Source organism: Vipera ursinii (assembly GCF_947247035.1).
Source record: "Vipera ursinii genome assembly, chromosome: 12".
Lineage (NCBI taxonomy): Eukaryota > Metazoa > Chordata > Lepidosauria > Squamata > Viperidae > Vipera > Vipera ursinii.
In genome coordinates, this window is record NC_139525.1 from 12,076,410 (window position 1) to 12,090,613 (window position 14,204).

Consider the following 14,204-nt stretch of genomic DNA (forward strand, 5'->3'; position numbering starts at 1 on the left):
TCATACCAGGAAACGAAAACGCTGGAAGAAGGAAGCTTTAAATTCAATCGGGCAAAACCTAGCTTGTGTTTTTTAATTATGCAAAGCAACAGTGCCGAAGTTAGTACTGTATTTATTTTTTTTTGCTAAAGATTCTCAACTTGATTTCAGAACCGGTATCTAGATTTATAAGGAACTCTCCACAAAAACTAGAGGAAATACAGTTATTATTTCTGCATGCATAATAGTTATTTATGGGATTAATGATGTGTGTGCACAGTTCAGCCGTATACAGTATTTCTCCCGCCTCAAATAACGCGGTATCAAGCTTCACTGTGGCTTCAAGGAAATTACAACGCCTAAGAGACAACATCAGAAGTGTTTATGGGGTTGAGTATTATAGGCTGCTGTGGAGCTTAACAGTAAGAAAATTCACTTGCGAATATAGCATACAGTAAGCATACTAAAAAGGGCACATTTTGATGCTTTTATTTACTTAGTAAATCCCAGTTTTATCTGCATCACTTGTCAAGGGGCCTTATCATTAATATCATTCTGTAAGTTTCTCCTCTATGCCTAGCGGAATTAAGCACTTTATTTTACCATGTATAAACCTACGTTTTTTTTAAAAAACAGGAAAATACATTTCACGCCTCGGTAAGGTCAGACAAAAATAATTTTCAAAAACCAATTAAATTATCTTAGACTAATTATCTAAGGCAATTATCTTAAGCTCAAGACTATGAAACAAAGAGGAACATTTTCTCACCATAATTGGTAGGCAAAACTCAAGGAAAAAATCAAATTGTCTTTTGCTCAGCTCATGATAGCAATTTGACTTGTGATTAAAACGTTAAAAATCACCAGGTATTTGTCTTAAGACAAAGGACTGCAGCTGTACAGATGTTGAACATAAAAGCAATTTTTGTAAACCATTTGAAAGAAAATGCACAGTACTTTGTGGATTTTTTGCATAAACCCGAAACAAATGAACTTATGATCTATAGTTTTGACAATTAGTTAAAGCTGCATAATAGAAAGAAGAGGGTCATGCTGAAACTGGTGGTAAATCTCCAAACTTTTTTTTCTTTTCAATTTTTCTCCTAGCTTTTTTCTTCTTCTTGCACTTTAGCCTTTTCTTTTGTTTCTTCCTTTTTTTTCCTTTTTCCTTCTGACTCTATTTTAGTTATAATAATTTTTACTCTTCCATTTCAACTACCATTTCAAAGTATTGTCTGCGGGGTCCTTGGTGCTCTCGGAGCTTGGTTGTTTTCTTCCAGATGTTTCATTACCAAACTAGGTAATGTCATCAATGCACCGCAAGTAAACAACCAAACTCTGAGAGGACCAAGGACCTCACAACTCAATCCTGAGCTAAAAATATTCTCTTCTATCAAAACAGTGTCTAAGCTACGTATTGGGGGAACATGACCGAAAACAGGGCTTGTCTTAAAAGTGAATTTTTCAAAGCAAGCTGATTTGTTTATTGCTTTTCACAGAAATAGACTGATTAGATTTTGTGTATCCTTCTTAGTATTCAGGTGTCCTCCTGAGAATTTTGCAAAGCTGCTTTTGGCTAATTAAAAAAAGTCACTAAGACTGTATTTTAGGTCCAAATAAGTACACATGCATATTTTAGGAGGAAATTTGCCAAAGAGTATTTTTTTTTAAAGAATAAAAGACTTGAGGGAAAAAAAGTATTTTATCAGCAGGGAATTAAAATAATGCATGTTTCCTTGCATAAATCATAAATTGCAGAATAGGCTGGAGCACCAGAGAAATGGGGGAACAGGTGAAACAGACTAGGGCAGGGGTAGGCAACCTCGGCTCTTTTATGACTCATGGACTTCAACTCCCAGAATTCCTCAGCCAGCCATGCTGAGGGGAAAGGCAGAGGTTTCCAAGCTGAGCCATGCTGGATGAGGAATTCTGGGAGTTGAAGTCCATGAGTCATAAAAGAGCTGAGGCTGCCTGCCCCTGGCCTAGGCCTTAGGCCACTTTATGACTCACGGACTTCAACTCCCAGAATTCCTCAGCCAGCCATGCTGAGGGGAAAGGGAGAGGTTTCCAAGCTGAGCCATGCTGGCTCAGGAATTCTGGGAGTTAAAGTCCATGAATCATAAAAGAGCGAGGCTGCCTACCCCTGGACTAGGGCAAGATGGACCAGTTTCTCCATTAATGTCCGTAAACAGCAATTCATCCAAATCTTTTCTTCTATGATTTTGCATTAAATTAGCTTCCCTGCTTCCCCCCATATCACCACTGGTGGAAGTTTAGCCCGTGTAACAGAAACAAATTATTTCTTCCTTTTCAAAACAGTTTATATGGATGTCCTTCTTACAGTTGCGATGGTAAACAGAAAACAAAATCCATCCGAGAAGCCCACACTTATATGTTAAAACTATCCCAGTAGGATTCAACTATCCATCAAAATATATAGTTCCAAAGCATTTGACTATATACTAGTTAAATTTTGAAAGCTCTCCTTGGACAACAATAAAGTTGAAGGATGGCAAAAGCTATTAAAGTTCTGTATTATTTTTCTTTGAAAAGTTCTCAATTCATCCCTAGGCCCTTTCTTTATATCCCTATTTATGTCATCTTCCCTCTAAGAATGGAACAGCTGTTTGCGAAGGTAATATACAGTTTCTGCCGGAGTTTTATTTGAAAAGTTAACATTGGAAGAAAGGAAGTTTCCAGGGGAGATTCAGTGGGAAAACAAGACGTTGGTGTAGCCTTCCTGGTAACCAATAAAGAGAAAGTTATCATTGTGGCCATTTATAAGGAGAAAACAGTAGCTGTGGAAAAGATTATCTATCTACTTTCTATCCTGCTCGTTCCCCAGATGATCTAATTTTCTTTCTCCCTCTTAAATATTTTACTAGAATTTTGCAACACAGTAAAAATATTTAAAAATGAAAAAAAGTGTAAGAAAAAAAGATGGAAAAGAAGAAAAAGATGGAAAAAGAAAGAAAATATGGAATTTTTTCTGTCTTTTTTTCTATCAAGGTACTTATTTGTATCCCTCCTTTATTAATTTACAAATAACTCAAAGCAGCGAACATATCTTCCTTCGCCTATTTTCCCCATAACGACAATCCTGTGAGGTCAGTTGGGGTAAGAGGGACTGGCCCAAGGTCACCCAGCTGGCTTTCTGGGTGTCTTCATGGTGCAGTGGTTAGAATGCGGTATTGCAGGCTAATTCTGCCAAGTGCCAGCAGTTTGAGCCTGACCAGCTCAAGGTTGACTTAGACTTCCATCCTTCCCAGGTCAGTAAAATGAGGACCCAGGTTTTTGGGAACGATATTCTGACTCTGTAAACTACTTAGAGAGGGCTGCAAAGCACTATGAAGCAGTATATAAGTCTAAGTGCTATTCCTATTTCATGGCTAAGGCAGGATTTGAACTCACAGTCTCCCAGGTTCTAGCATAGTGTCTTAACCTCTAGACCAAACTATCAATCTGTCTGTTGTCCCTCCATCCGTCTCTCCATCCATCCATCCACCCATCCATCCTGAGCTATTTAAATTTAATTAAATAATTAAAAAAACATAAGTTGTTTAAATTTATTTAACTATCTTTCTTTCAATAGCAATACTACTTAGACTTATATACTGCTTTATAGTGCTTTTACAACCCCCTCTAAGCAATTTACAGAGTTAGCATATTGCCCCAATAATACACATCCTCTTCATGACCTGTTTTCCTTGTTACCTTCTGGGAGGAGGGGGCTCCGTGCTATCTGAAGCAGAACAATCAGATTCAGTCATAGTTTTGTTCCACACAGTATTAACCTTATGAACTCTAAAGCTTCCTCTTTCCGCTATGTATTCAAAATGGAGTGTTATTAATATTTATGTGATATTTATATATAAGGATGTGAGTTTGTACATATGTTTTATATAGCATGGTTCAATGTATGCTATGTATGTGTATACTTTTGAGAGCAAGCAAGAAAATTTCATTTTTAATGTGTGCCAGTGTGCCCACAGTAAAAAATGACAAGAAAGGTTATCTATCTATCTATCTATCTATCTATCTATCTATCTATCTATCTATCTATCTATTAATCTAGATATCTGTCTATCTAATCTGAGTCCTCATTTTACCGAGCTCAGAAGGTTAGAAGGCTGAGTCAACCTTGAGTCGGTCAGGATTGAACTCCTGGAGTGAGCAGTGAGTTAGCCTGCAGTATTGCATTCTAACCATTGTACTACCAGGACTCAAGTAATTGTCATCTTATTCTTTCCAAAGCCTTTTAAACCCTTTTTAGTCCCTGATAGTCTGATCCATTCTCATTTCATCCATTCTCAGTCACCTGCTGTAGTCATTAAGGAAGATAACCTTGATGCAAATAGACAGGAACCATTAACAGGTAAAAGGGCTTGAAATTATCTATCTATCTATCTATCTGTCTGTCTGTCTGTCTGTCTGTCTGTCTGTCTGTCTACTTACTTACCTACCTACCTACCTACCTACCTACCTACCTACCTACCTACCTATCTATCTATCTATCTATCTATCTATCTATCTATCTATCTATCTATCTATCTATCTATCTATCTATCCACCCATCCATCTATCTATCTATCTATCTATCTATCTATCTATCTATCTATCTATCTATCTATCTATCTATCTATCTATCCACCTATCTATCTATCTATCTAAAATCAGCAAAGAACAATAAATAATATTTGTGAGTTGCTTGGGCAGATGTGTCGCTAATTCACTGGAGAATAAGGAGGAGGAGGAAAAATACAATCAGACTGGCAAAGATTGTGTAATTCTAGCCAATCTCAATAAGAATCATTTTAGCCTCCCTGTAGAGGTGATCTTGTGGCGGGGCTGACAACTTGTGCTTTGGAAACAAACATCTACGTGCAGAATGCATTCTAGCATCCTGACCTTCTATTTCTTTTGCTACCCCTGAATTTGGAACGTGTTGCGCTCTCGTAGATTGAAGACTTTATTCCCTTGAGCAATTCATCTTTTTTCTCAGGCATTTGATTTCAAGTTTATAGCATCCCTTCTTCCTCAAAATAGTGATTGTGTGCAAGCATGAGGAAAAGTGAGAGGAGCCCAGACCTGGTTCCCACAGAATACTTAACTGGGTTAATGGAGTGTGTATATTAATGTGTTGTGAAAATAACAAGAATTAATCCAGTCAATTAACCTCCCGGATAATTTAACAGCCCAAAGTCAACCCATTGTGTGCGAGCTTAACCTAACTCTACCAAGCTAGTAATACTACAGGGAAAACCCAGTTAACTGACCCTTTCTTGCCTACTTTGTTTTCGAAAAAGAACTGGAAAGGAAAAGTGATTGAGAAGAGAAATCCTTTCAATTTACTGAAAAGGTTTGGCAGTACGAAGACACCACACAAAGGCTGATAAGATTCCTCTGTCCAAGCTGCACCCAGTTTTGCCTGCCTGATGACGAAGACCAGGACAAGTGATGCTTTAAAATCCCGAAGGTGCTTTTTCCACGAGGCTTCTTGGATGAGAAGCGAAACATCTTTAAAAACAAAAAAAAAACCAAGAAAGTCCAGTTGCCTCATGGAAAAAGCACCTTTGGGACAATCATGACCTGGATGACTGAGAATCTCCATAGACATGATGCTTTAAAGGTCTTCCAGGTCTTTGAAGAAGGACTTACGGGATAGCAATGATTTTGGTGGAAAATGTGCAGGGATTTTTGAAGCCCAAAAAAACTGGTGATCTTAACTCAATCAATGTGATTGTTGTCCTCTTAAAAGCACCGAGAACTAGATCAGACTGCTAAAACTGGAGCTGTCAATAAAGTAACAAATATTTTCACTAAATACAGGTAGTCCTTGACTTACGACCACAACCGATCCCAAAATTTCTGTTGCTAAGTGAAACATTTGTTAGGTGAGTTTTAACCCATTTTACAACCTTGGGGGAGGGGCGGGTCAGTAGTGACTGTTTTGGAAAATTCTGCTCTAAAGCTGTACTATAGTTTGTTTACGATTAATTCCACACAGTGATACCACCACGATGGATTGTAAAGCATGGTTTGCGGATTAGTGCAATGCATGAATGGGTAATTGTGGTTTATTCAAAAGCCTGAGATTAAAAGAAGCCACGGTTGGGAGAACTATGTGGACTTGGACCCTGGAAGGGAAAGCAAAAAAAAAAAAAAGTTAAATCAATCTGCATCTCTTAAGATTGGTCGCCAAGGTTACTTCTTTACCGGTCTCTCCGTCGGATTTCCGTTCGTGATCGGTATCAGTGAGGGACAAGGCTGAGTTTGCGCGGCTCGACAAACAGGAGCTGTGTTCGGATTTCATGCCCGACATCCACATCCTCAAGGCCTGATCTGGTGAAGCGCCTCCTTCCGTCTCGGTATCCATATCGGACCCCATCTCGATAGGATAGCCGTGCTGAGAAACCGTATGCAAATCCCCCTGGTAGCCAGCACACAACATATGGGGGGAGTCACAGAATTCCAGCTCTGAAACAAATGGAAAAACCAAAACATGGTTTGTACAGAAAAAAAAGGACAGTTCAGGTTGTTTTTTTTTAAATTTGCCCATAGCATGATTCATGCCCCGGGGTTGTAAGAATGGACCACATACCCTTCTCCATCCATGCTCTAGAATTGTGTTGATTTTAAATAAGCTGAATGTAAAAAAGAATACACCCAATTATAAAAGAAGAAAGAAAAGGCTAAAGTGGAGCCAGTTAGGTCTAGTGGTTAAGGCACCAGGTAGAAACCAGGAGACTGTAAGTTCTAGTCCAGCTTTAGGCATTAAAGCAGCCAGGTGACTTTGGGCCAATCATCAGGAGACTGTGAGTTCTAGTGCCGCCTTAGGGATAATGAGAAGGAAGGACTCACTGGAGAAGAGCCTAATGCTGGGAAAGATTGAGGGCAATAGAAGAAGGGGACAACAGAGAATGAGGTGGCTGGATGGAGTCACAGAAGCCGTAGGTGTGAGCCTAAATGGACTCCAGAAGATGGTAGAGGACGGGAAGGCCTGGAGGAACATTGTCCATAGGGTTGCAATGGGTCGGACACGACTTCACAGCTAACAAGGGATAAAAGCTGACCGGGTGATGGCACTGGGTTGTTGTTGTGAGAAAAATAGAAGATGAAAGGAGTATTAGGAATGTTCACTGCCTTGAATTATTTATAAACAGAAAGTCAGGACAAAAAAAAACACAACTAAAATAAAATAGGAATCAAAAAGATATTGGATATATATCCATGTGTGTGTGTGTGTATGTATATATGTATACACACACACACACATGTTAAGTGTTTGTTAAGTATTTAGAATACCTTGCTAGGCCTCAAACATGGGGCATATCAGTCTCCCTTTAATTCTTTGTTAGCAATCCAAAAAAATTACACACACACACACATACAAATTGAACTCATGATTCATTACAGTGATCTACTGCTGATCTATATTGATCAATTCTGCAACTACTGAACAGTGAGAGCTACATATTTGTCTTCCTTATACTGAACAGTAACATATTTTTTTTTTGCCGTTGTCTATTTTATTTTGTCTTGATGTCAACTTCCATGTGATGGAGATCAACTCCCAACTGGCTGCATCTTCTCTGAAGCTCTCAGAGTGGCATTCACCTGTCTGAGATGGTATAGGTTCTCCTGCTTGAGGAGGAGGCTGGACTAGAAGACCTCCAAAGTCCCTTCCAGCTCTATTTGTTGTTCTTATTTTAACACATCTTAACAGAATTGGAAGGGGTGTGTGTGTCTTCTAGGCCAATCCCCTGCTCATATAGGAAACCCTATACCATTTCAGACAAACGGTTGTCCAATCTCTTTTTAAAAACCTCCAGTGTTGGAGCACCCACAACTTCTGGTGGCAAGTTGTTTCCCTGATAGTTCTAACAATCAGAAAATATTTCCTTAATTCTAGGTTGCTTCTCTCCTTGATTAGTTTCCATCCGTTGCTTCCATCCGTTGCTTCTTGTCTTGCCTTCAGATGGAGAATAGCCTGACTCCGCAGCTTGACTCCCCTGTTACCATAAGGCAGAAGCAGGACATGGAGTTTTAATAGGAAGGGAGCAGCAACGTTCTAGTTCCAGATGACAAGTAGAGTCCCAATAAAAAGAAAATGGGAAAAAAAGCAGGAGGGAAAAGAACGAAGTCTGCCTTTCCAGATTATTCAAGTATCAGTAAGGAAGGTCTGGAGGTTTTGCTCTCTCCTGAAAAGGAGCCTTCATGCTAAGACCAATGAACTATTTTGCGGTGGTGAAGGACATCTTAAGTGAGACTACTGCAAACTAGAAAAAAAATCAGGTTTATGCAGAAGATCCACTACTGATTCAGGAACCCAATCCTTCACGTTTGTGGATATGTGGTGGAACCTCCAGCATTTAAATGCTAAGGCATAATTAGAACAATTATCAGTAGAACGACTTGCCTCCAGAAGTTGTGGGTACTCCAACACTGGTTTTTGAGAAGAGATTGAACGATCATTTGTCTGAAATGGTCTAGGGCCGGGGTGGCGAACCTAGGGCACGCGTGCCACAGGTGGCACGCTGAGGTCTCTCTGTGGGCATGCGTGCTGTTGCCCCAGTCTTAGGCCTTCAGCTGGGTTTTATAAAACCTTGTCTCTTTAGGCCTCTGCCGCCGTGTGCAAAAAAAAAAAAAGTTCAACCAATCAATTTCAACTTCTCGCGGGGAAAAAAATAGATCTTGCAAAGTTGGAATTGATTGAACTTTTTAAGTCCCACCCAGTCTGGCGTTACCACTGCAGCCACGCCCACCCAATGGGCCATGCCCACCCAATTGGCCACACCCACCCAATGGACCACGCCCACCCGGCACCCGATGATACATAAGTGGGTTTTGGGTTGCAGTTTGGGCACTCGGTCTCTAAAAGGTTTGCCATCCCAGGTCTAGGGTTTCTTGCTTGAGCAGGATTGGACTAGAACAGGGGTAGGCAACCTTGGCTCTTTTATGACTCGTGGACTTCAACTCCCAGAATTCCTGAGCCAGCATGGCTCAGCATGGAAACCTCTCCCTTTCCCCTCAGCGTGGCTGGCTCAGGAATTCTGGGAGTTGAAGTCCACGAGTCATAAAAGAGCCAAGGTTGCCTTACCCCTGGACTAGAAGACCTCCAGGGTCCCTTCCAACTCTGTTAATTCTGTTATTCTGCCCTTTCATGATATCACATATTATATTTTTGCTGTTTTTCTTCCATTTTCTTCCATGCAAAATCCCAGCACCGGGTTTACCTAGCAGCCTTGTCTGTTCTGATACCCTTTGTTTTCCACCATGCCAACTTTCAGCTTTCATAGCAACAAGTTTCAGATCTTTCACTTGCCTAATCGGTGAAAAGGCCTTTTCTGGATACAGCAGCCACAAGATGGCACTTTTGTTAAAGTAGAAAATGGTCGTGCTGTTTTTTTTTTTTTTTTTTGTTTTCATACAGGTGGCTGGAGAGGAAATGACTACTTTTGTTCCTCCTCAACATTATTCAAAGACCCATAAATCAAGACAAAGCTGATAGCAGCAAGGTTTTCCCCCCCCCTAATGGATGAATTAAAGTCCTTAATCCTAGCAATAGAGACGTGGACCCTGTGCAACCTGAAGCACTGAAATATTCTATTTTTAAATATCGATAACTGAATTCTCAGAAGCTGCTAAAAATACTTATACGTATTCACTGTAGCAGGCTGTGTTATTATCTGGTGGATTGGGTGAGTCATGGCAGGTGCGTGGAAGATGCAGATGTTTTCCATGCTGTTGGCAACTCAACGCAAACATTTCCCAGCAGTGAAGGATTACTTATAATGAATTGGAGCAGGATCTTGGGCATACGCCTGAAACTAAAAGCAGTTCCTTTTCTGACCAATTTTCACAGAGACTCTTTAGCCAGATTTATTAAGAAGAAAGGGATGGAGTTGTGACTTAACTGATTCCTTCTACAATGAAATGTATCTCCAAGTAGACTGGAGTGGAACTTTCTTGCCTGCTTTTTCCGAACCACCAAAGCGGCAGCTACCGCATTGGCATTTGTAGCAGGGTGTTTACTAAACCACTGCCTAAATCTAGATCAGACTGAGAACTGTCAAATCTTGTACACCAGACTAGGCCCAAGGGAGAAAAAAAAATCACACAGATTTCAAGCAGGAGGCTTAATGGTACAAATTATTTGGTAGAAACCAAACAATTACGGGAGCGGTAGTAAAATCTTGTAATCTGACATAGTTCTCAGCTTCCAGCTCAAGTATCCAAATAAAAAGTCCAGGATTATTTTCATTTCTGAAAATCTTACTGTTTATTGAATACATGGCCTGGTAAAGGCGACATAAGACTAACTCTCAAGTCCCAAGGCATCAGACCATAGCATATAACAATGACTTTTCCAGCCAAACCTCCCCAGGTGTCCATGTAGCTCATGTAAACAAGTTCTCTTTCTTATGGGAACCGTCTGCTCTCTTCTTCACACCTGCTAGAATGTCCTTGAAAGGTTTCCACACTCCCGACTCTTAGCAAGGTTCCGTAGAACTGGAGTTTCATTTCTCTAATCCATTCGAAAGCAACACCTCCCCCCACACCCCCGACTCTAATGGCAAGATGAAAACAGAGAGGCACACAGCTGCCAAATTTTCACTCCTGATGATAGCAATAGCGCTTAGACTTATATGCCGCTTCATAGTGCTTTACAACTGGCCATACTTTGTGGGTGTTCTGAACCAGCCCTCTTCCGGCCTTGTAGTAAGGCAAACCCCTATTCAAACAGAAGAGACTGGAGAGCGTCCAAGGCTGAAAAGCGTTTGCCAAGATTTAATAGTCAATTAACAGAACAAGAAACAAAAACACAGGAACTTGAATCCTCAAGCGGAAGGGTTGCTTTCAGCAACCAGCCCCTCCCCAAACACTCCTTTTATTTAGAGTTCAGGGCGTGGTCTCCTTGTGCCTCCTCCCGAGGAGTCCCACAGCCTTTCTTTGTTTGTTCCTGCTCGACTGCATCCTGCGTCGGGCGTCCTTGAACAGGGCCAGCTGTGGGTCATCATCCTCCGCACTATCGGGCTCACGCAGCTGAGAAGAGGTCCCCGGCTGAGGGCTCTGCAAAGCCTCCAAGCCATCATCAGCCGGTTCGTCTTCCACACCCTCCTCCTCCCCCTCATCTGAGTCATCCGATACATCTGAACCGGCTGCCGGACCCACCGGCTGGCCCTGAGTCATAACAGTGGGGTGCCTCAGGGTTTGGTTCTCTCCCCCCTATTTAATATCTAGATGAGGCCACTAAGTGAGGTGATCCATCCATTTGGGGTAAGATATCGTCAAGGTGCAGATGACACCCACATTTTTATCTCTACTCCAGGGTCTCTTTGGGGCCACTTGGTCTGTGTCTACTATGCAGTCATGGGCTACTACTCTGTCTCCTATCTGCCCACTCCCTAGGCAGCCTCTCTGAGCACTATTACAACAGCCTCAGTTTAAAAGCTGAAAAAGGAAGACACTAATGATAAATTAAGCTGCAAAAAGAATAAATGAGAGAAAACAAAATGTACACAAGAAAGAAAACGAATGATTTCCACCCTCCAAACACGGCGTGTCTTTGGTGCACAAACTAGCTGAAATGAGAGACAGTTGTGTGTGTGTGTGCATTGATGTGCACCTGCATGAGGAATCTAAACACGCGCATACAAAATACGGTGATGTAAAAATAAGGAATCATATTTAGCGTAATGAATATGTCGTAGGAAAGCAAGCAATAAAATTTTTAATCCAGCCAGAGGTGGCTGTGAACTGAAATGTAGCATCCAATTAATGAATCCTGGAGTGAACTGCTATTATTATTATTTTTTTTGCTATCTGATATTACAGCAATGTCACAGTTCAGCATTTTCTCATTTCTTGGCATTTAATTCCATTTTGCATTTAAGGGTATGTTTAATGTGGTTTTCACTGCTTGGGGGAAAAAAAGCATGAATGCATTTGCCAAACAGAAACATAGAAAAAGTGCCTTTGGGAAAGCTGAAAAAAAAATAATAATCAAGAAAACAAACATGCAGAAGTCACACTGCTAAGCATGAATTACCAATAGTTGGGGATCCAGGTTGATCGCCCCTAAAATATACGGGTGAGTTGCTTGGCGCTGTGAGTCTCCCACTTTGCAGAGAAAGAAAAGCAATGAAATGTGGGCGATTCCATTTGGGAAGAAGGAAGCTTCTCATCTTTCAAACTAATGCTTTTGCTTTTGCCTTAATTAGGAATGAAATATTTACTTTTCAATTTGGCAAGAGCAGTAAGTATCCTTCTGGAAGAAAAAAGAAAGAAGGAAAAAAAGAAGAAGAAGAAAGGAACCATTTCAGCAGCTGTTTTTGCTCTTTCTCCAACCGCACAGAAAGGTTGTCCTGGTTTCTAACAAAGAAGAGATGATGAAATAATAATAATAATAATAAAAATATTTTAAGTTACTATAGAAATTCTGGTATAGGAGTTGACGAGCAAGGGTTCCTACCTTCTCAAAACAACAAGGAGATTTTGCCCAGCAGAACTACTGATGATAACACATTAGGTTGCTCTCCTAAAGTCTTGGTGTGTCTAGAACAAAACTAGGTATGTCTTCTCCGGTGAAGAGAAGGACTACGGGTGATATGATAGCAAACTTCCAGTACTTGAGGGGCTGTCACAGAGAAGAGCGGGGTGGACCTATTCTCCAAAGCACCAGAGGACAGGACAAGAAGCAACAGGTGGAAGTTCATTAAAGAGAGAAGTAACCTAGAACTAAGGAGAAATTTCCTGACAGTAAGAACAATTCATCAGTGGAACGACTGCCTCCAAATGGGCTTTCGTTTCTAAGGGTAGACCCTATGCATGAGCCTCCCCTGGACTAACATCTTTGCCACAACGTCACTGTCAGAATCCATTTATATCCCATTCATAAATCCCTATCTGTACGTTCTAAAATCTTACATCCCTCACTGGATTCTGCCATTCCCAAGGAGGAGGAGAGAAGATGTTAATTGGCTATCCCTATCCATTTGTTGCAAGGGTGTTTATTTCAGCCTGCCTGGAGACCGTCATTAGACCAGGGGAAAAACCTTTGAACTGAGAAGAACAAAGAAAGGGAAGGGGGGAGAGATCTGGTTTGTATCTCTGATTAGAATCTGAAAGAGAGGAAAGAAATGTCGTAAAGGCATGGAAGATCCCTCCTCCCTTGGAAGGTTTTGACACCTGAACCTTAATTGATCCGGGACTGACCAAATGGACTGAGGGGAGGGTGTTTTTTTTTACTCGGGGACACTTTAAAAGTACCAACCTGTAACACAGTTTTCAGATCCTGTCTAGATTTCCCACTGACAATTATGTTTTAGTAAAAGTTCCTTTTTGGACAATTCTCTCTCCAAGAGTTCTTCTTTCCTAAGATGTGGATTGGGGTGGGACCTTACAGTCACACTGGCTCTGTCAGAAACAGAAGATACGAAAGCCAATGTTGCATGTTTGCTATTATGGATATGAGGAGGCAACTTGTGAGCTTTTCTAGTCTATGCATTAAACACTGGCTTGACTGGTGTTGTTTAAAAAGCAATTTGTTGCTTGCTGTACCTTAGGCAATAAAATTTTACAGCCCAGACCTGTTTCCAAATTTTAACCCTAGAAAACTCCGGAGATTAATCCCTGTAATCCTTAAATTGCAAGGCAGTTTATACCAGCTCCTTGGGTCATCAGGTAAAGTCAGAGAGGTTTTTATCCCAGCTGTGTTGACAACCTGTTCTAATAGTCACAGAAGCTGTAGACAGGTGCCAAACATCTGGAAGCTGCGGGCACTCATCCCTATTCTTGCACCTTTTCCTGGCTAGATAATGTTAGGAAGAATGCAAATGCCCTGTTTTATTTTATTTTTTTGCAATTCTAAGGAAAGAATTCCGTATTGCGTTTTTATATCCCTTAGATGCAGCAACGTTTTCAAAAAAAGAGGTCTTAATAAATGTGTCTTTGATTAATTCCAATAGCAACAATATGTCATTGCCTGACACTGTTTTCAATTTCCCATAATACCTCATTACGGCAGGCTTCCCAAACTCCCAATTTGAAAATGGTAGGCTTGGGTCCGGTCTGCTTTGGAGATATTCTGAGAATGTTCAATTGGCTGTTCGGAAATTCAGCTCCCTTCGTGGACATGGTGCTGGTAGGACTCAAAACAGCTGCCAGAGCCACTGAAGTAGAACGGGAAACGGAAAACTGAATTCAAATCTTTAGAGTAAGAG

General features: G+C 40.9%; 1 protein-coding gene across 1 annotated transcript in view; it reads right to left on the reverse strand.

The window, feature by feature from the left end:
* Positions 1 to 14,204, reverse strand: part of TENM1 (teneurin transmembrane protein 1) — a gene marked incomplete at its 5' end in the record, with an annotated part of 251,934 nt that overhangs the window by 202,131 nt on the left and 35,599 nt on the right. Inside the window, one exon of the mRNA XM_083372198.1 lies at positions 6,196 to 6,456. Coding sequence (XP_083228324.1) covers positions 6,196 to 6,456 — 261 coding nt within the window. The remainder of the gene's footprint in view (positions 1 to 6,195; positions 6,457 to 14,204) is intronic.